Raw genomic sequence first — 21,128 nt, forward strand, 5'->3', positions numbered from 1 at the left:
TACTAATTTACTCGCAAATAGAGATGCATGTCGTTTAAGGTCTGCAACTAATGATTACTATCATTTTCAGTTTATCTGCCAACAATATTCTTGATTGTTTAGTCACCATAGTCAACTCTGCCAGAGCCTTTGGCGATGTCTTTGAATGTCTTTTCCCTAATTTCCTCAGCAATTTCATTTACATTTAAGAAGCTGCAAACAACAATTATTTGTAGTTTTTTATCTATCCCTTCATCTTAGTGTATATTATGTTACAAATCAATTAACAGGGCTTTTATACTGCAATATTGGATTTTTATACAATTCTAAAGTAAGTACCTTTAATTGTCGGGCATTATTTTTCCAATACTTATCCCTAAAATACATCCTCACACACTGAAGATTTTATCCATAGGATCCACCCCTGCCTGGGGTGAAACACATCCGCCCATGCAGAATCATGAATTCAAAGTCTTGATTCTCCAAATAGGCTTTAATATAAAAGAAATCCTTGATAAAACAACACTTTCAAATAACAAGCAAATGTTTTAACTGTTTAAAGAAGGTGGGTGAGGAGAGGCCTGAGAAACACACCACAACACTTAACAAAAATGTAAAGATACAATATGTGAAGAAGTGACAAAACCTGACGACAAAAGCTCAAGAAAAGCAAAGCAAGCCTACTTCCAGTTTTAACCGACTACATTGGTAAAAGCGAACAGCATGTGGGTACTTTAAAGCGATGGGACGACGTCTTTGGGCAAAGTCTAAGCAAAAAGAGGGCAGAGCAGACGACTCTTCTATGCGATAAATCAATACATTTCACTTCACATTTTAGATTTACCCCAGCGGGGGGGGGGGGTACTCGTAACATGTTCACAATCAAAACAGAGGGATAGTGTGGGACAGAGCAGGATGGACTTAATCGCTAACCTCCATGTCCTCTTCATGGTGATCGTCAGCTCCGTTGACTTTGGCCTGCTTCACGGGCCGCGCTGCGCTGTTACCTTCTGCAGACTGAGGAGACAAACCAGAGTCGTCAGAATCCTTCCGGCCCTCCCGCTCCTTCTCGCTGTCATAGCCTTGTTCTTCTTCATCATAATCCCTGGTGATCTGGAAACGGAAACCAATGGATGTGACATTTTAAAGCATAAACACCCCCAGTCTGGTGTACAGCACAATGGGGACGCTCACGGTGTGTAAGAAACAAGACATACTACACCAACCTTGACATCTCCTTTCTCTCCATCCGATTTCCTCTCCCGCTCTCGTTCTTTGTCTTTACTTTTCTTTTTCTTGCTGGTGGAGCGCTCGCGTTCTTCGCGACTGCGCTCTTTATCGCTCTTGCGATCCCTGTCCCTTTCCTTCTCCTTTTTCTTCTCTTTCTTGTGTCTGTAGAGGCAGAAGAGGAAATGTCAGGCGTGTCAGAAGCTGACTGAGACTCTTCTTTTTAGGCAGCCTTGGTCTTCTTGTTAAGTCCGTTAAAACGACACCTTTCACACCAAACCAAATGGGCAAAAACACCACAATTAACTGAACCAAACCAGATACGTGTGAAAGCAGGCTTGAATATTATCCGCAAATATTTCCCATCAACACACCAACCTTCGAGTAGATGGAGACCTGGAGCTTCTCCTTTTAGGAGATCGGCTGTTGCTTCGACTTTTCCTGCGTCTCCTGTGTATCATGGACAGGACAGAGAGCAGAGAAACTTCACACTGAAGCTTAGACTGAGCAGATGTGAGGCTGCAGTATTGAAGTTTCTCTTTACTTTTAATTGCGTTTCACTCAAGCACACAAAAGCCTCTGTTGTACTCACCGGCTGCCGCTGCGTGACCGCCTGGCTGTGCTGTAGCTTTTAGGCGGCGTTTTGGATTTTCTTCTCCCTGAATCATCTTTCTTTCTATCTCTGTAGATAACGGAAATTGGATGCAAGATCTCAGACACAATTACATCTGTAACTATTTTGTCAAAAAGCAGGTTTAAAACCCTTAACTTACCTGGATCTGCTTTGAGATCGCCTGTTTTGGTCTCTGGAGTGCGTGGGTTTCCTGTGTGGGCTTCTGGAGCGCCTCCTGCTTCTGGATCTTGACCGTCGCCTTGACCTGCTCCTGGTTCGCCTGCAACGTTTAGATTGTTTAACTATATTCTCAAAATACTAAAAGCCTCTCCACCTGTACTGTTCAGATAATTGATAGCAGGCATCACCTATGTCTTGAACGTGATCTGGACCGCCTCCTTCTGGACCTGGACCTAGTACGGGAGTGAGCGCGCTTCTTTTTGCTCTCCTTATCTGCAGGAAAGAAAAAACAGAAATTGCTTGGTAATATCTGGGTACAACATAAAAATGACCTTCTCTGTGGCAAAAACTAGGAAATAAGAATTATAACTGCTTAACACTGCATCACTCCAAACTTTCGTGTACTCACTTCCAGGCTCAATAGCAGCAGAAATGAGCGACTGGGCCTCTCGAACTCTCTTCATGGCCTCTTCAATTTCTTTATTAGATGCGTCAGCCTTCAGGCTTGCATTCAGGTTAAAGCCTGCGGCCAAAGGATTCAGTCTAAACAAAGAAATATCAATGAGGTGACTCATTATTACTCCAAAAAGACCAACACATCTATTTCTCTACTGCATGATTTAAAACTGCACTCAGGCAAACTTTTCAGGCGAGTTTCTTTATACTAACTTACTTTGGATCAGTCATGAACTTTAACAGCTGATCAGCAGCCTGTTAAAAAAAAAAAAAAAAACAGTGGGCGAAGGGTAAACGTTTGTTTAGTTTTAAATTTAGTGCAAAAAAAATCAAGGTCATAAAAAAAAAACTAAACTCTCACCTGGGCATTCATATTGGCTCCAGGGAATCCAAATGCAGCCATTGCGTCCATGTTCGCTGCCCCCAACGGGTTTCCTCCAAGCTGGAAGACAAACAAACACACACAAGCATGTAAAGGTCCAAATCACAATCACACTTGACCACCAACATGAGCGAGCAGTCCTTAAAGTGCTCGGACACAAACGCAAATTAGAAGATTCGTAATTTCGGTGACAACTGAAGATCGTGTGATATGATCGGGAGCTACAGAACTGCTTCCAAATGGACTCTGAGGTCAGATTTAGTCAAATAAAATAACAGCAGTTTATCTATGGATCATAATTACAAATACAGATGCAAAATATAAGATCAGTCATCTGGAGCATAAAATGCTGTAGTCACATTCTTACACAATAAAGCAACAGAAAATCTAAATATTTATATTTTTTAGGTGATGTACTTGATAAGAGAAAATTTTAATGTACAAGTTTGAAGTCTTACAGATGGATTGGGGATGGGATTGGGCGTTGGAAGAAGTCCTCCTCCTGGCAGAAGTCCTGCAACAGCGTTTGCTGGCGCCAGCAGTGACAAAGCTTTAGCCTCATCTGGAATAGATCCTACAGGAAAATAAAAACAGGCATTAGGAGAGAACAACATCTTCACACACACGTCAACTACAGAGAAGACATTTTGGAAAAGACAAAGAGAAAAGAAAAAGTCTTCACTGCATTTCTCCAAATTAGGTTCAACAACATGGTTACCTTATAGATCAGAGAAGAGTTCCCTTAATTCAACATAATCATTGCAGTGACATAACTATTGCTGGAATATATCACACTACTCCAATGAACACTGCCAAGAATATATCACCTGAACGTGTTTTTTAAGTCATGAACCAAACGTTAGCAAGCACAGCTGCTTCTCCAGTTGGGTGTGCCCTCAATTTTCATTTAGACGTTTACTGAAACAAGCGACTCACGCTGGCGGCTTCGCTACTAAAAGCACACAGAGAAAAATCAAGATACACACAACAGAGAGAATTTTAGGGTTTTTTGGCAAGAACACTACACAAGCTATTAGTGTCTACTTACCAGAAACACAAATGTAAGAGGATATAGTGGTATGTACTAAATGACAACAGCAGAATTCAGGCTGGGTAGCGTGAATGCTTGTACATCATTATTCTAGTATCCTTACCTGCCCCTGCATCAATTAACCAAAACCTACGCAGAACATAACTGGTTTGGTTAATCTGCGCTACCACAGTCCATTTAAGAAATTATTTCATCATCTTTTATGCCACTGATTTCATTTCTAAAAAATGACCCAAATGAACAAATAAACACCTCATAATCATCTCACAGTAAATCAACCCCCAATGCAACTCTTTCACAGACAGACATGACCTAAATATGGACACAAAAAAATGAAAACATTTAAATCAAAGGGCACACTGAAGAGAGAAATTGCTGCAGGAGACAAAACTGTTGGATGGTATTTTCAGCAGGGCCTGGTATACAGGACTGGCTGAGCCAGGAAAAAGAACTGTAAAACACAACAACAAAAGAAGACCACTGTTAACGAGAGATTTTACCAACATTGTGTCGTGTCGGTGGGCATCTTAGACAGCTTATGATGAGATGTAGTGTCACTATTACAGAAGACAACCAATCACTGACTTTGTCTTTGTTTAGTCCCAAAATTAGCTGCATGGCAAGTAAGTACGTTATGTGCAGTGTCGGCTTTCTGGGCATTGTGGTTTAAGCACGAGTGATTATTTACACCCAATGTCTCTGTATAGCCTTTTCCATCAGATCCAAGTAACTGATTGTCTTTCAAAGCTTTTTAGGGTTAATACACACATTTTTAAATGACGAGGCTGGCAATATTCAATTTTTGGTTATTGGTCAACAAATCCCAGGGAAAAACCAAAATAAGCAATGTCAATATTTTCCCTGTCTGTGGAACTCTGACATCTTCAAAAACAGGTCACAAATATACAATTTTGATTTTATAAAAGATTTAGTCACTTCAAAAACAACTGGGAACTGCAGTTTTCAGCAAAAACATACTAAATGGTGTATTTGTAAGTGCATCTGTCTGAGACTATGTTCAGTGGTGAATTAATAGACGTTTGCTCTGCTCATCATAATGAACAAACATGTCACCCAGTGCAATGGTGTGGGTCACTGCTGTGCTTTTAATAGCTTTTGGACAACAATGGTCTTTTCAAGGGATTTGTTGACATCAAAAAATGAATAAAAAATGGCCAGCCTCATCTCTTCAGGATAAACAATGCTTTAGCCATTAAATGAATGGCTAAACAGTGTTCAAAAGTGTTGCAAAACAATGCAAAATGAGCACTGTTTCAAGGTATGCCCCCCCTCCCCCCCAATATCTGACCTTTACAGTCTAAGCTAAACCACCTAGACAAGATAAATTAGACAGAAGGGAAGAGAAAGAGAAGGCAGAGAAAGAATAGAGGACACAAAAAGAGTGGGGTGGGACTTGAATGCTTGCTGGCCTTTGCAAATGTCTATAATCCCCTGTTGGCAGGCAGAGGACCACTTTCAGCCATCAACGAGGGGGCTGCTTTTGCCTTCTTCACTACAAAAATCACACACACACACACACATACACACACACAAATAACAGAGAGAAGTTTAACAGAGGATAGTCCAATACGGGGGAGAAAATAAAATGCATATGGTTAAGAGTTTTAACATCTGCAATTTCGAATATTGAGGTGTCTGCGGGGCCTGCAGCTTCAGAGCGTTCAACTCCTAGTCTGTAATGCAGATTTTGGTATACCGCGCTTTCTGAACACAGAAAAAAAATTGTTCTTTTCGGCAAAGACACAGCTTGATATGCATTTTCCCAAATAAATAAAATCTAGTTCATCAAGAAAATTGCATTATGGTGGTAAAACTGGTATGAGATGTACGGTATACCAAAAATCTGACAATCGAGCTCTGTTTTAAGTACTGATAGACAGCTGGAGGGAACGGCATTACCAGTATTATTCAAGTTATCTCAAAAAAGCTCAAAAAAACAGGCCGAGGAGGGTTGATGTGTGCAATTCACAAATGGGATGGATGAAATCCTTTTTACTATTTTACATTTTCACTATTCAAGAGTCATGCCATTCAATCAACAAGTACCACTCATACAAGGAAGAATAATGAAGAGACAAACCTTCAGCAAACGGGACCACGATCAAAGCTCTGTCCACAAACACGGTGTTGGTCAGATGTTGAGACACCCCGACGGACTCTGGCTCCTGGAACTTCACAAAGCATACCCGCGACGTCACAGGCATCTGAGAATCACTATTGAGAAATTTAGAGGGAAAAAAAAAATGTAATTGCTAAAAAAAAAAAAAATCAAACAAACAAAACAAACCATCAACAACAAATCCTTTTACACTTACATGCCTTTCAAAACCGCATGCTTTGTCATACACAGAGATGTGGATTTGGCACATTCACAATTTAATGCGAAAATGCATTCAGTACATCCTTCAGATACAGATATTCCCACACAGTACAGCGATACTGATAACAAATACATACCATGGACATTAGGCAGGTTTGACCTGCTCAAACCACGAGATATGAGATGTCCAGTCACTACAATGCACCTGCTCCCAAGACTCCCATAACATCAAGGCTAGTATCAATGCCGTCAGCTGGGCTCTCTCATATTATTAGGTTTTATAGGCTGTGTCAATGTTTTCATTTGCAGGGCTAAGTTCAGATAGGATTCATTGTGCAGCGGTAGCAATACAAAGTAGGAACAACTGCAAGTACAAAAGATCATACGCAAATCCAAAATATACATGATGTATAGCATGTCAGCAAGTTAACTGTAAAGATCATTCTTAGTGAGCTGCATAAAAGTAAGTATGAGAAGTGGCACGTAGCGTGTACGTCAATCTGAAGAACAGGTGAGGGTGCTGTATGATCCTTTCCACAGTATTGTGTATTATGTTCCCAAACTGTTGGTTAGTAGGTAAAATGTATTAGATACTTAGTAAAAGTCATGACATAGTTGGCAACATTAATAAGACTTAGGAGTTGTGATCGGACTATTTCTTAATCTAAACCAAGTCAAAATTTTGTTTTACATAGTTGTAGGGTAGTAGGAATTAATCAGAATCACCTTTATTGGCCAAGTTTGTACAAGCACACAGGGAATTTGACTTTGGTGAAATTTCTCTCTCTATGTACAGTAAAGTAAAGAAATAAACTAGAACAATAAAAATAAGAACAATATAAATACTCATAAAACGCAGTATAATAGCAATAATTAATCCCAATTGTGACTTCCCATCAGTATTATTTACGTCTTTCCTACATTTCATCCTTCACCTTAAACTCCGCTCTTATAGTTATGCTGGGAGGAAGAACGTGTGTAACTTCTCTACAGTAAAAATAAAAAACAAAATACTGATTTGACGCTGCAAATCATTAATATTTCAACCGACCCTTCATTACTATGTACAACATTTTAAAGAAACGCATGTGTAGCTACATGTGTAAAACGTGATCAACAAGTAAAGTCACCATGAGTGACATTTAAAACTTTGAGTTGGCCAAGTTAGTGCAGGTTAAGTTACTGTTAGCTCCAAATATGGTTAGCATTACCAGGCCTAACTACGTCTCTCCACAGGTAGCCTGTAGAAGACCATACAGCTAATCCGGGACTGCATTGTCACTTAAGTTAACTATTAAATCATCCTTCTGTCAACTCACTCTGGTGGAAATAACTTCAGTTCCTCGATGGTTCCCAAAAAGCCGAACAGGGTCCTCATCTGCTCCGATGTTGTGCTTGGCGACACATTGGTGACCTGGACCACCTTCGTGGTGTAATTCATTTTCCCGACTAAAAACCGTTTAAATAGCAACACCACCGTTAACAACTAACCCTAAATCAAACCGTCAGTAACGCGCTTGTTATTAAATCAATTGGTTTGCAGGTAATTAGCGGGCTAGGTGTTTGCTAGCTATAACTACATCAACTGACTGCTGCATTTCGCCGCCATATTGTAATTCAAAGTCGAAGTGCGCATGCGCAGAGTTGATCTCTGTTGTGAAAGTGACGTTCATTCATTCATAAAAGGCTTTTAGGTGAATTCATTTATTTTCGCCTGCTCTAATCGATAGCTGTTATATTAATCTCGCACACCGACGAGCGCCACACTGATATCATGTAGGAAAAGTTTCGAGCTGCACTCGATAACCAACAGAGGTCTCCCTCCGCTTTTACAGATAGAAACAAGGACGTGGTCATGGAGGCACAGTAACACTTTTAACTATATCATCACATACCACTTTGAGACCTTGCATGGTGCTTCTCCTCTCTTCTCCCGCCACAGATTGATTTTGGTTTGGCTTGATGTGTTTGCTGGGAAAATATGTAGGTCCTGTAATGTAGAAAATGAATTAGATTGTGTTTATATGTCCCTTGTGTGTGTTTGTGTGCAGAGCTTTCTTCTGATAACCTCTGACACTATAACTTGTGATTGTCCTATCACACACAACATCCTCTATTCTCTGTAGCCGATCTGTGTACATCTTTCTGTATATAGTTTGACAAAACAATCACAACCATAGTTCCACTTATTATGTTTTTATGTAGGTTTTTAATGGGGGTTAATGGGGATCAAACACAGTCAGAACTTAAAACTGTGAGAGCGAAATCTGCCCTTGGATTTTTTATCACATGTCCAAGCTTTTCATCAAAGAATATTTTAGATTCTATATATATTAGACTTCATTTTCATATCAACTGCTGGAGCTTTCAACCACATCACACAGTTTTCATCAGCAGACTTTGTTTGCAGAAGTGTCATGATAAGTCGTTGTTTGCTCCATGACAACCGAGCAACTTCTAACCACTGATAAGGACCATGGGACACGGTTGACAGCCCCAGAAAACAGCTAATCAGTGCACTTTTAGTTGATTGTTTTGTCAAACTTTATCAACATCATTTACCAGAGTGACTCAAAATGTGTGTGAATGTAAAATGCATGTTTGTTCCACTACAACTGAAGAAAAGGTTTGGGCATCTGATTGTGTGAGGGGTGACTGAGCACTGTCTGAACCTCTGTCATTCTCACTGGATGGGTTGTATTTAATCACTGCTCCTTTTTTATTCTTGTTTAATAGGTTATCATAGAAATACTGTTTATTGCTAATTATAGTCTGTCTACACGTGTTGGCTGAAGGAGCCACATCACAACCCGGCCACTGACAAAACTGCCTCTGGTGAAACTCCGTCTGCTAATGGTGTTTTTTCCCAGGAGAAACAATGCAGTGTTTGTCTTCAGGCTACGTCGAGCATAATCCCTACACCTGGATTATAGTTGCACCGAGACAAGCAAGTTAAGGCATTTTGTTTTTAGAACCACTGGCCCCATTTTATCCAATTAGCACAGTGTGTAAATGTCACATTATACAAGATCGCCTAATAATAGCAATAAAGGTTCACTTTTTTGTTGTTTCAAAATAAATCGGGAAAAACCAAAAACATTATCCAATCCAAAATAAGGTGCTATTGTTGTTCCAAAAATTCCCTCTTCTAAAAATCTGTGAGCTTTTTACACACATGTAGTAACCAAGCTTTTCACTTTGTTCTGGCTATAAATGTGGATTGTACACATTATGAATTACTGGACATAAATCCACACTTTTGTTTCTGTTGACTTGCTCAATGCTGTTCTCTAGCCCCACACATTGCACCAGCACTCTGAAATATACCTGATGTAACTCAGCATAAAAGCACAGAATCTGAACAACTGAATCAACTGAAAAAAGCAAAATCACATGTACTATTGCAACACATTCATCACTTCTTTGCAATAAATATTCTCTGCAATAAATCTGGTTTCAGAGGGGTGGCCATTGAGTCACACAGCAGGGGATATTGGCACAATGGGATTGTTGTTCACAGTGCGAACTGATTGGTCAGGAGAAAGGTTTACAGATTTCAGATTGCAGTGAATGTGTGGGGCACTAGACGAATAAATACCCCAAATCCACTGGGAGACCAGAGGCTTCCAGTTCAGAAGTGAGAGCTTTTCCTAAGAGTTTGCTCTGCGTGGTGCCACAACGAGAAGGAAACATGGCCAGCCGGTGAGTTTCTGATGAATTACAAGCGACAAGTGGTAGCATATTTGAAAATTAGCTTTCTCTGTGATAGGGATTGTTTTTATCTGTAAAATGAGCTTTTTGTTCTCTTGTATAGACATTTGTTTAACTTCATCCTGTGACTTAAACGGTCAGTGAGTGTGCAGCTGATTAAGCTCCTGAAGGAATTAAAAGGCCGTGCTGAACTCTTTAACCACGAACTGCATGACTTGTCAGAAATACAGCTTTTAATGACTCAGCCTAACAGCCTACATTCAACTTGCTGGAAGTTTAATTTACTTGGCTGCAATGTTGATGTCTTCACTTTTTTTTTTTTTTTTGATAACAGATTTGAACACCCAGCTGGTGGCTACAAGAAGATTTTTGAGACATGTGAGGAACTGTCTGAGCCTCTTCCAGCAACTGTCACAGGTTTGTTTGCATTTTTCAGACAGAAATAGACACCAAGTAAATAATTCTTTGATAGTCATGTACAGATTTGAGTGTTCAGGGAATTCACTTGTAGCTAGAATCTGTTTCTTCCTTCTTCTGAGGACGTAGGACCTGCTCTGAAAGCATTTTTTACAAGCCTATACATTCCCGAACAATCTCTGATTTGTGTTTATTATATTGGTGTTTTACAGGTAGGATTCCTTCATTTCTGAAGGGAAGTCTTCTCCGTTTGGGACCCGGGCTTTTTGAGGTTGGAGATGAACCTTTCTATCACCTCTTTGACGGCCAGGCCCTCATGCACAAATTTGACTTCAAGAACGGCCAGGTCACCTACTTCCGAAAGTAAGACCTCAAGGACAACGCTTGTTTTTTTTCAGACTATTTTTATCATTTTACATAACTGCCTGTTGCTAAATCAACCTGCAGAGACCTGAAACTTGAGATTGTGTACGCATCAAGTCTCCAATTTTTATGCCGTTGTTGCATGGTAAATGCTATGCAGACATTTCTAATCAAGCTGCATTAACACCGTGAAATAATATCATAACTAGCAATATTGTTTTTCCAAAAAATGACTATGATGGAAAGTTACAGCTTGCAAGAAGACAAACAGAGCTGTTTGCCAAGTCATTTTAACACCGTTATTCAGTAGATTGCCTTTCAGGGATATACTGAAGGTCATTCAATATTTTTCAGTTATGAAACATTTTAAGTATAATGTTTTGGGTTGAAAATCTTCTCCACTCTTTTTTCCTTATAGGTTTGTCAGAACAGATGCCTATGTGAGAGCCATCACGGAGAAACGAGTGGTGATCACTGAGTTCGGCACCTTTGCGTACCCTGATCCCTGCAAAAATATCTTCTCCAGGTGGGTTTTCACTCAAACACACTCTCATTAGGATGCTTTTGACATGAGGTTTCCCTTTGGCTTTCTTTCTTCACTGAAGTGCTGAATATGTTATGTCTGCTTCTTAAAATCTTTAGACCTTGCCAGCTTAGACCAACACATCTATGTGAAACTTAATCTTTATTTGTTTGTAGGTTTTTCTCTTACTTCAAGGGTGTTGAGGTGACAGACAACTGCCTGGTGAACGTTTACCCTGTCGGTGAGGATTTTTATGCTGTAACAGAAACCAACTACATCACCAAAGTAAACCCTGATACCTTGGAGACACTGAAGAAGGTACATCAATGCAAATATATCATAGAATTTGAAGTGAAAAAAACAGATCTTATTACCGTACATGTCTTTATATAGCATGGTAAAAATTTGTTTATTTCCCGCACAGGTTGATATGTGCAACTTCATCAACATCAATGGAGTGACAGCCCATCCTCACATTGAGAGAGATGGTACGGTGTTTAACATTGGAAACTGCATGGGAAAAGGAGCGACACTGGCCTACAACATTGTCAAGATTCCACCCACACAGAAAGGTTCAGATCAGCGCCGGCATCACTACACGTAACAACAGACACAGACACAGGCACTGTAACAGCAGTGACCCCTCTTTAAACTCATTTCATTTTTTTAACCAAAATAAGCTGCTGAATGATAATTCAGTGACTGTGACCCCTGTAAAAACAACATGTTTTATAGAAGATGTTTTCTCTCTCAGGGTCATTCCCCTGGAGCCTGCTAAATTGAAATAATGCAACACAGATTTAGAAATGGTGAAAATACAATTTTCTCAGACATTGTTGGCAACAGATAAACAGTGTATTTAGCATCAATGACAGTATTAGAAATTACATTATGAAACAACTTGACACGTTTCAAGTATCACAACCTTTTCCTTTTTTTCTTAGATAAGTCTGATCCCATTGAGAAGTCCAAGGTGGTGGTGCAGTTTCCCAGTGCTGAAAGGTTCAAGCCCTCCTATGTGCACAGGTGTGTGTGTGTATGTGTGGACTATGTGAGCCCACGGCATCTTTGACTACACCTAAAGGAACACATTTCGTTTGTTACCAGTGTTGTCACGAAAAAGTCCAAATTCTGATATTCTCTCCATAACAATTTCAGCTTCGGCATGTCGAGCAACTACATTGTCTTTGTGGAGACCCCAGTGAAAATCAACCTGCTGAAATTCTTGAGTGCTTGGAGCATCCGAGGCTCCAACTACATGGACTGTTTCGAGTCCAATGAGAGCCAAGGAGTAAGAACTTGGAGTAGATTGATATCTTTGGTGATTTTAATGCATTGTGACCCTTGATATTATCATCGGCTCTGCCCTTTGGAATCTCATGATATCCATTTGTTTGTGTGTTTTACAGACCCTGTTTCACATTGCCAAGAAAGACCCAGGAGAGTACATTGATCTCAAGTTCAAAGGGGCACCCATTGGCATGTTCCACCACATCAACACCTATGAGGACCAAGGCTTCATTGTTGTTGACCTGTGTGGATGGAAAGGGTAAATGCTGGACTTAAACCATCCTGTATGTCTTCTGTTTGACATTGAGACATTGTTGTTCATTATCCATTCATTCGTGCAGTTTTGAGTTTGTTTACAACTACCTCTGGCTGGCCAATCTGAGAGCCAACTGGGAAGAGGTGAAGAAGGCGGCCATGATGGCGCCACAGCCAGAGGTCCGCAGATATGTCATTCCCCTGGACGTCCACAAGGTGAGCCACAAGTTTTACTCATCAGGAGGAAACAAACCGCCGCCTACAGATTTGAAGTCTCATGGTTTTTGCTTTCATCTCATTGCGTGCTTGATGTAGGAGGAGCAGGGGAAGAACCTCGTCAGCCTGCCGTACACCACGGCCACGGCGGTGATGCACGCCGATGGGACGATCTGGCTGGAGCCGGAGGTGCTGTTCTCTGGGCCTCGCCAAGGTGCAAACACATTTAATTTACCCAGTCATGGTGGACACATAGATTCCTAATACATACTGGAAATATCTCCATTATGTAACCATTTTTATGTTGTTTTCATAGCTTTTGAGTTCCCTCAGATCAACTACGAGAGGTACGCAGGGAAGAATTACACATACACCTACGGCCTGGGTCTCAACCATTTCATACCAGATAGGGTGAGTTAAAAAATACCTTTGACTGTAAGTAATTCAGAATGTGCAAAAGAGGCTGTTTCATCATCTGATTTTGTTTTTCTCTCGTGTGTAGATCTGCAAGTTGAATGTGAAGACCAAGGAGACCTGGGTGTGGCAAGAACCAGACTCATACCCTTCAGAGCCCCTGTTTGTTCAGACCCCTGATGGGGTAGATGAGGATGACGGTATGACACCAGCAATATAAACACAATATATTTAATCCCACACCTGCCGTAATAGAAACTGTTGGATGTTAATCTGGTTCTGTGCCCTCAGGAGTGCTGCTGACCATCGTGGCGGCCCCGGGCTCCCAGAGACCAGCATACCTCCTCATCCTCAACGCCAAGGATCTGTCTGAGATCGCCAGGGCAGAAGTGGAGTGTAACATCCCCGTCACCTTTCACGGGATGTACAAATCCTAATAATCTCAGGGTGTCTACAGTGGTTAGCCATTACAGGGTTGTGAACTGCCACTCTGTCTTAAAATCAGGATAAATATTGACTAAATGTATCACAGTGTCTAGAAAAATAAAGCTTTATCAGCCAAAATGGTTGTATGTTCTCATTAAACACGTGGATATATGTGAATTTACGTGGCTTTTTGAGTCTTAGTTGCCATTTCTTGACTTGAATGTAACTGAATTTCTAATCCCGAATTTTCACCACTGGTTGAATTTAAAACATATATGGACTTGTTCACATGAGTAATTCATGGTTGGAAAAATAAATTCAGCAAAGTCAAACATACAGTTGTTTTGTATCTTCTGTTACGTGGTGTGCTCAGGTGGCAAACTGAGCAAGGCGACTGTCGTTCAGTCCTCTGTGAAACTGGATACTTGCAGGCTTAAATACTTTTGAACTTGACGTAGGATTCCTGCCATCTCCTGTGCTCCGATCTCTCTACTTCACTTATGCCAGAAGATGTTTTTTCAGGGGTCAAATGACTGGATGTACATCTGTGATGCAATAGAAACAATCCTCAAGCCTAAATTCTTGCCAGATTTGTAGAGCTTTAATATGTTGCTACACACAATCTTATTGTGTTTTAACATGTGACCTTTCCATGTTTGTCCCTCACTGTGTTGGTCAAAGTTGTCTAAATCTGATCTAAAAATTAAAAGTATGCAGGTCTTGCAGCACCGCAAAGCTGATTAAGTGTGCCACTGCCTAATCTGAAGAAAGAAAGGGCATGTTGCAATCAATTAATCTCTTAAAGTGCATTAAGATGGACATGTGGCCCTTGTATAGAATGTCACGACCCCACATTTCACTGTAAATAAGATTTACGCACATAAACAGGTCTTCATTTGGTTTGAATGGATCTCATGTGGTACGTTCAGGAGAGGCTCAACCGTCTGTTTTTATAATTACAGTTAAGAATTGTATTAATGATTGCATGTATTCTGTAATCTCTTATTTTGGTAACCATAGAACCACAAATCAGCCTTTTTGCAGGCATTTTGTCCTCTTCATATGACTGATGCCAACACATTCTTTAGTAGGAGTGGAGAGAATGCCTGTTTGTAATTAAACTATTAAAAATGTGTTTTTTTTTCCCTCAGTTTATTTTTTTACATGATGGCTTTTTAGCCTTCCAAAAAGAAAGACATAAAACAACATTACAGGAAATATTAATTTTCAGAATAAATTTAAGCTGAAAAACACAGCAAAGGAAAAGCTCAATGGAAAGTCTCTGTTGTAACTATCACACCATAAAAGAAGTCTCACACTCTGAAATTCAGTTGGGACAGAGGTTTGCACAGTCAGGCTCAACCCAGTGTAAAAGTTATATACTTACTGTCCTAAATACACGATTTTACACAAATGTAACAAATAATGTGACGTTACAAGATAAAACACGGGACAAAAAAAAAAACAGCTACACTATCACCAAACAATGCCACAAATCAAATGGAAACTATTTCTGCTACATTGAATGAAAATAAAGCAACAGAAAACAAATTATAGTGTAATAAAACTAAAAATGTGACATATAATGAAGAATGCGACTTTCCACTCATGTGGATTTCAAATCAAACCGTTTCAAGTTCACCTCAAATGTAGCCACTATTGTTTCTTAAAGGAGCAGTTCAACATGTTGGGAAATATGCTTATTCACTTATTGCCAGGAGATGAGAAGACTGATGCCTCTCTCATGTCTCCTGCAAGAGGGAATTAGCTGATCTTGATCTGAGCGTAAAGTCTGTTAACAGGAGGAAACAGTTCGCCTGGCTCTGTCCAAAGTTCAAGAAGTGGCCTACCAGCACCTCTACAGCTCAATAATTAACACATTAGCTCATTTGTTTGATCTGCACATAAATGGTTTTACAGGGAGTTACATGCTGGTACAATTTGTTGTCAAAGAGCAGTTTACCATCCCATAATAACCACGCTACCTGTTTCCCCCAGCTTACAGTCTTAATGGAAGCTAAGCTAATTGCCTCGTGGCTCAAGCTCCTTTCTTAACAGCATCAGATTGATATTGGACTCATTTAACTCGTGACAAGGAAGCAGATGAGTGCATTTCCCAAAGTGCCAAACCCCTCTTTAACCTGGAGCAAGCCTCTGTCCCTTCACTTACACACAAAACACACAAGAATCCAAAAAAGAAAATCAAGCAGAACAAAGCAGAGGCTCACACTACTGAATCACAGATTTCATGAAATACGTCTCCAGGCTTCAATGTGATAAGTGACTACTGACAGCTTTGAAAATATCTTTACCAGCTATATAACTTTTGCATCTCAGGAAATAAAGGAATGAAGTATTGATAGTGCAAGGTTATAAGGTACATATATTAATATATTGTTTAGGTACTGTCCTATAAGTAAAGTGCAATTCTCTGGATCAGATGAAAATTGTGTGCAAGCATTTCTAAATTTTGACTGACTGATCCACCTGCCCATGCACAAATGAGCCCCTTACATTGGCTGCCAGCTACTTTGCACACCGTCTGGTAAAACATTCACATTACACAACATCATTTTCCCTTAAACTAAAAGCATTCGCTTTAAAGTCTGATCATTTGGAGTGGCCATATATCACGTAGCCTTGATCTCCTTTAGGTGTACATTGTGTACTGATAAACTTTGGGTGATTTCTGTTAAGTGTGTGCGCAATTCTGTTGTAATTTTGACAAACTGGAGAGCAATTTCTTCTATAATATCCAACACCAACAGAGTAAACTTCAGCAGTGTAATCCCATTTCTCCAAAGTGTAGGGCCATTTCAATGTGACAGCATGTGTAGCAGATCAATATGTTGAGGAAGTTTTTGCTAACTGTTGTCACAGAAAACTTAATTGAATCCATTTTGTAGCAACTCCTTGTGGCATTTTGGTCAATAATCTCTTAATAACCTAATTATCCATTTTAATAATGACTAACTTGGAATGAAGGTGAACTGGGGTCAGTTGGGGAGAAACACCACTGAGACCGGCTCAAGTGGAAATGCACAGTCATCAAACAGCCCAAACAGCTCACACGCGCACAACACAGCACATGCTCACCGAGAGGCATGACGAACACACACAAACACAATCATGCAGGGTCGTCTGGAAACAGTTTCTTACTGACTTGTGTAACTGATGGTTAAGACCAGCTTATACAGACCTTTGGGCACGAAAGGTGAATATTAGGTGAGTAGATTTAGATTTTTTTCAAAGTGCAAGAAAACAGCGAACACATTTCTTTTAAGCTCCTCTCACTTTAAAAGAGGGCAGCTGTTAGGTTGGTTGGTTGGTTGGTTGGTGTGTTTGTGTGTTTGGGGCTGGAGGGGCTGTGTTTGATCTAAGCTTGGAGGAGGAAAGGGTGAAAAATCAGTTGGTCTCGTAGGTGGAGAGCAGGGCAGCATCCACGGGCTCCATGCAGGAGGGACAGGTGAAGGATCTCATCAGCCAGTCGTCTATACAGTCCATGTGGTAGATGTGCATACATGGCAGGAACCGGATGGGGTCCCCGTATACAAAGTCCAGCATACAGATCACACATCTGAAAAAAGATGAAATCAAGGGCTTAAATACGTACCAGTATAAAGTTAATATTGCGAAATGAGTCCAGTATAGCCACATTTCTAATAATTTTAATGATATTGAGGCTGTTGAGCAATATTGAAGCTAAAAACCAGCTGATGTTTGGCATTTCTGCTAGTTAATTAACTTTCAAGCCCAGTGAATTTGAATTACATGGTCCAAAATCTCTTAATTTTCAGTCATTTGGCACCTCGATGAATTGAGGAATCTTTTACAGCACAAGTATGCAAACAACAATTGCAGAATATAGATATTGAGATCACAAGTAAAACAAATATGACAGAATTTTGCTGAGCTCCAACTGTCTGCAGCCTTCCTCTGTGCAGACATCACAGTCAAAAATGCACGATGCTCACTCTCTGATCTTTTTCTCTGAGCCGTCTTGCCCTCCGTCATAAACGCCCTTAGGGAGGTGCTGGATGAGGCCGATGCGCTGAGCTATGCGGATCTGTTCATCCTCTGTCAGCTGGGTGGCCAGACGGGCCTGACTGGGCGTGGGATGGTACATGGGCATGTGAGCCTGCTCCTGGTCGCACACAGACAAACAAAAGCAGTTATCCTCCTGTATCAGACCACTTTATCTATACAAAGTGATCTGACTGGTTGAGCTCTGCGCGGAAATAAACTGACAGATGAAGCAGCTGTCTGGCCTGGATTGTTGACGGGCCAGTTAGTGGGAATGAGTCTAAAACCCGTTTACTTACTCAGGTACATTACTGATTACCGTATACTGGACTAGAGGCCACAGACATGAGCCTAAATTATTCACAAAGAGATACGAGCTCATTACTTACTGTGTATTAACACTTTAGGCTTTTAACTAATGATATTCCTGTGACAGCCTGTCCTTTGAGTGGGAGAGACTTAAAAGAATACCATAAAAGTTGAGTGTTATCGATATCTGACCTGGTACGGAGGGGGTGGCTCCAGGTCTGGATCTGTCCCATCACCGAAACTCGCCCTGTCTGACTGGGTTTCATGAAGCAGAGAAATGTCGTCTGATGTCGGAGACTTGAGACAGTTACCCATATCTTCGTGTCCTGGCCGACGTTAAAAAAAAAAATCAGGGCTTTGTTGCTAAAGTTGCTCTCGGTTGCTAATGTTAGTTTTGTCTACCTAATACCCCAGAAACCATTTATTCACAGCTCAACTTTCTACTGCCAAAGATACAATGTGCATGATTGCAAAACTCCTACACAAACGTCAGATGTTAAAGCAAACGTCCACACTAGTTTCTCTTCATGCTGACACGGATCTCCACTTGAAAAACAAAACAAAGAACTCCCTTGCTAACGACAGCTAGCAGCCTAGCTAGCTACTTTTTAGCTAGCCAGCTGGCCGACTTCCTTGATAAGTATCGCTCATTCCTTTGTGAGAATAACTATTTCTACAAAAATATCTACTTCAGTAGCAACTATGGCTGTAACACCGAGCGGTCAGAGCGCAGCACTCTAGCGGCATTTCCGCGTTTTAACTTCGTGAGTAACATTAAACACTTTGTTTTCTCGCTAGCTCTTTCTTCAACCGGAGGACATGTTATCGGTCCGTTGGATATGACGTATGAGAGAAATCCTGCCCGGTGATTGGATGATTTCTGTTACGTCATTCGGAGACAGCCTCAAAGTCCCACCCACTTGAATAATAAAAATAAGATTAAAATACATTTTTAAGAAATTATTTGAATTCATTGATAGCTTATGATGAATTCTTTAACAAATCAAACATTATGATAAAGAAATAACCATTTAAAATATCGATAATTTTATACAGAGTTGTGTTACATGAAAAAAAGATTATTCACACACGTTCATCTAAATAATGTCACATATTTGCGTTCACTATTTCCCTTTGAGACTTTACCCACCCAGGTGTTTTACCTTTTTCTGGCTCATTAGAGCTCTGCTCAGGCTGACGATTGTTGAGCCACACTGGAACAGACCCTTTGCATAATAAACATTTTGACTTGTAAAAGCAGGACAAGCACAGGTGTAAATTATAGTATTAATAATGGCTCTCAGTGAGAGCATTAGTAAGTGAGCATGCACAAAACCAGAGCCATGGAACTGCCTCACCTAAATGGAATTCAGCCATCATTAATGTTATAAATCATCCACCTGTGTTCTTCCTGCTTTGACAAGAAAAGGGTCTGATATATGAGGCTTCCAAACTACGCGAACCTGCAATAAAGATAATGGTTGGAATTGTTTTATCCTAATATCAAAACTAACAGGAGGGTCAGTGAGATTTTAAAGGACACTCTGATATGGCCACATTGGATTTTGCTGCTTTATTTTCAGGGTCCTGGATTTCTTCACACTGCCTCGCTTTCACACTGTCATGACTTACTGGGACACGTTAATGTAAGCACAGGTGTTATTCGTAACACCTGTGCTTTTCCTACCGTGAAAAAGGCCTCTGAGGCTCAGTCGGTACACTTTCACACAGCTGTGGACGTTTAACCAGGCACAATAAGTGAAAACACCTGTGTGGATGAACCATCGCTGTGCAAGGGCTTCAATAAGTATCTACACAATCACATTTTCATATAAGCTGAAAAAGCACCTTTAATCCCTTTGAACATGATTTGTTATGATAAATATGATATAGAAATATATTTTGCTCCTCGCTTTCAGGAGGAAAACCCCCAACCAGGTAAAGCCTGTTTCACTACCCTCTGTGTGCACCAGTAAAGTAGTTTTATTTAGCATATAATATATACAGACATGGTCAGACAAGTTACCATAATAAGAAAGGTGGAATATTAACAACTAATAAGTATAGTAAATAAAAAATAAAAACCTAAGAAATGCACAAACTGCCAGTTTCCAAATGCACTAAAACTGCTTTGAGCCGACGTTGTCATCACAGTGCTCTAGGCTCTGGATTCTCACTTATCGAGGTTATTAGATGTTTTCTCAGACTCTGTATAAAACAAAAAATAAAGACATCTAATAACAGTGGTAACTTGAGAACACCTTTATTTGTATATACAGCTATTGTACACATAAAAACCCACAAAGTATTTGCATTCCAGGAACTTATGATACAAATCTCCATGTTTTTGGTTAAGTGAATTTCACAGAATTGACCTTCCTCAGGCAATTAAAAACAAAAACACAAATCTTAAAATGAACATTTCCAAAGATTCCTTTACCTTTAAAGCTCATCAGCTGATAGTATTTATTATTTTTTCTTCTAAATGTTACAAACAGCATAATTTCTCTGTACATTATTAGTAAGTAATAGAGTAATGTTAATTTGTGAAGCGAATGTGTCATGGAGTGTCTACAGTGTTTCTACAGTCATCGTCTGCAATGGTTCGTACAATATTCACAAGGAAGAAAAAAGGTGAAAGATCATTTTGTTTTTCTATAAGGTCATGGTAAAATTACATGCCCAACACTTCTCACAATCAAATGTTAACTGTAATTGTTGGAAAATTCTCATTTAAAGGGTGCAGACTGGTATAAATTAAAGTAACAGATTGTTTTCAAGGTAATTAAGAAATTTTGTTGGAGGCATGATTTAACAATAACGTCAGGTGAAGTAACAAATAAGCATCTTTTCTATGTTATATTTAACTGTTTTCATATCTCACAACTTATGTTCAATACCAAAAACAAAAATGACGGGGAAAATCAGGCAGTTTTTTTCCCCCTGCACATT

At 40.0% G+C, this 21,128-nt stretch overlaps 3 protein-coding genes across 5 annotated transcripts; 1 reads left to right on the plus strand and 2 right to left on the minus strand.

The window, feature by feature from the left end:
• Positions 1–453: 453 nt before the first annotated feature.
• LOC139213770 (serine/arginine-rich splicing factor 11-like) lies at positions 454–7,829 on the minus strand. Of its 2 annotated transcripts, none has more exons than XM_070844400.1 (12): positions 7,549–7,829; positions 5,990–6,123; positions 3,296–3,411; positions 2,817–2,897; positions 2,673–2,710; positions 2,409–2,542; positions 2,188–2,272; positions 1,980–2,099; positions 1,799–1,888; positions 1,585–1,656; positions 1,206–1,371; positions 454–996 (listed from the first exon to the last, which is right to left on the minus strand). In XM_070844400.1, the coding sequence occupies exons 1-12, from the start codon at positions 7,668–7,670 to the stop codon at positions 901–903; spliced, it is 1,254 nt and encodes a 417-aa protein (XP_070700501.1). In that variant the 5' UTR covers positions 7,671–7,829; the 3' UTR covers positions 454–900. The 2 variants fall into 2 exon arrangements, with proteins under 2 accessions (XP_070700501.1, XP_070700500.1); XM_070844399.1 differs by having other exon boundaries at positions 454–1,092.
• A 2,036-nt stretch (positions 7,830–9,865) lies between these two features.
• On the plus strand, positions 9,866–13,855 carry rpe65a (retinoid isomerohydrolase RPE65 a). The gene is made up of 14 exons (XM_070845461.1): positions 9,866–9,931; positions 10,275–10,357; positions 10,570–10,720; positions 11,139–11,246; positions 11,420–11,561; positions 11,668–11,815; positions 12,188–12,269; positions 12,402–12,534; positions 12,653–12,792; positions 12,875–13,004; positions 13,104–13,218; positions 13,321–13,415; positions 13,507–13,618; positions 13,710–13,855. Exons 1-14 carry the CDS (start codon positions 9,921–9,923, stop codon positions 13,853–13,855), a joined length of 1,596 nt encoding a protein of 531 aa, XP_070701562.1. The 5' UTR covers positions 9,866–9,920.
• Positions 13,856–14,979: 1,124 nt separating this feature from the next.
• On the minus strand, positions 14,980–18,998 carry LOC139214566 (RING finger protein 11-like). 2 transcript variants are annotated; one of them, XM_070845447.1, is made up of 4 exons: positions 18,659–18,998; positions 18,369–18,502; positions 17,819–17,988; positions 14,980–17,421 (listed from the first exon to the last, which is right to left on the minus strand). In XM_070845447.1, exons 2-4 carry the CDS (start codon positions 18,489–18,491, stop codon positions 17,250–17,252), a joined length of 465 nt encoding a protein of 154 aa, XP_070701548.1. In that variant the 5' UTR covers positions 18,492–18,502; positions 18,659–18,998; the 3' UTR covers positions 14,980–17,249. The 2 variants fall into 2 exon arrangements, with proteins under 2 accessions (XP_070701548.1, XP_070701547.1); XM_070845446.1 differs by having other exon boundaries at positions 18,369–18,998.
• Between the last annotated feature and the right edge of the window lie 2,130 nt (positions 18,999–21,128).

Source organism: Pempheris klunzingeri, chromosome 15, assembly GCF_042242105.1.
Source record: "Pempheris klunzingeri isolate RE-2024b chromosome 15, fPemKlu1.hap1, whole genome shotgun sequence".
Lineage (NCBI taxonomy): Eukaryota > Metazoa > Chordata > Actinopteri > Acropomatiformes > Pempheridae > Pempheris > Pempheris klunzingeri.

What these genes read in the sequence shown, in the direction of transcription:
- LOC139213770 (XM_070844399.1), bottom strand. Translation starts at nt 7,670, where the DNA reads ATGAATTACACCACGAAGGTGGTCCAGGTCACCAATGTGTCGCCAAGC. An exon ending in CGTGGTCCCGTTTGCTGAAG is followed by an intron (nt 3,412 to 5,989) that starts GTTTGTCTCTTC and finishes ATTTTCCTGTAG; the next exon opens with GATCTATTCCAGATGAGGCT. An exon ending in AGGTCTCCATCTACTCGAAG is followed by an intron (nt 1,372 to 1,584) that starts GTTGGTGTGTTG and finishes CTGCCTCTACAG; the next exon opens with ACACAAGAAAGAGAAGAAAA.
- rpe65a (XM_070845461.1), top strand. An exon ending in GACCTGTGTGGATGGAAAGG is followed by an intron (nt 12,793 to 12,874) that starts GTAAATGCTGGA and finishes TCATTCGTGCAG; the next exon opens with TTTTGAGTTTGTTTACAACT. An exon ending in TTCCCCTGGACGTCCACAAG is followed by an intron (nt 13,005 to 13,103) that starts GTGAGCCACAAG and finishes TGCTTGATGTAG; the next exon opens with GAGGAGCAGGGGAAGAACCT.
- LOC139214566 (XM_070845447.1), bottom strand. Translation starts at nt 18,491, where the DNA reads ATGGGTAACTGTCTCAAGTCTCCGACATCAGACGACATTTCTCTGCTT. An exon ending in AGCCACCCCCTCCGTACCAG is followed by an intron (nt 17,989 to 18,368) that starts GTCAGATATCGA and finishes GTGTGCGACCAG; the next exon opens with GAGCAGGCTCACATGCCCAT. An exon ending in TCAGAGAAAAAGATCAGAGA is followed by an intron (nt 17,422 to 17,818) that starts GTGAGCATCGTG and finishes ATCTTTTTTCAG; the next exon opens with ATGTGTGATCTGTATGCTGG.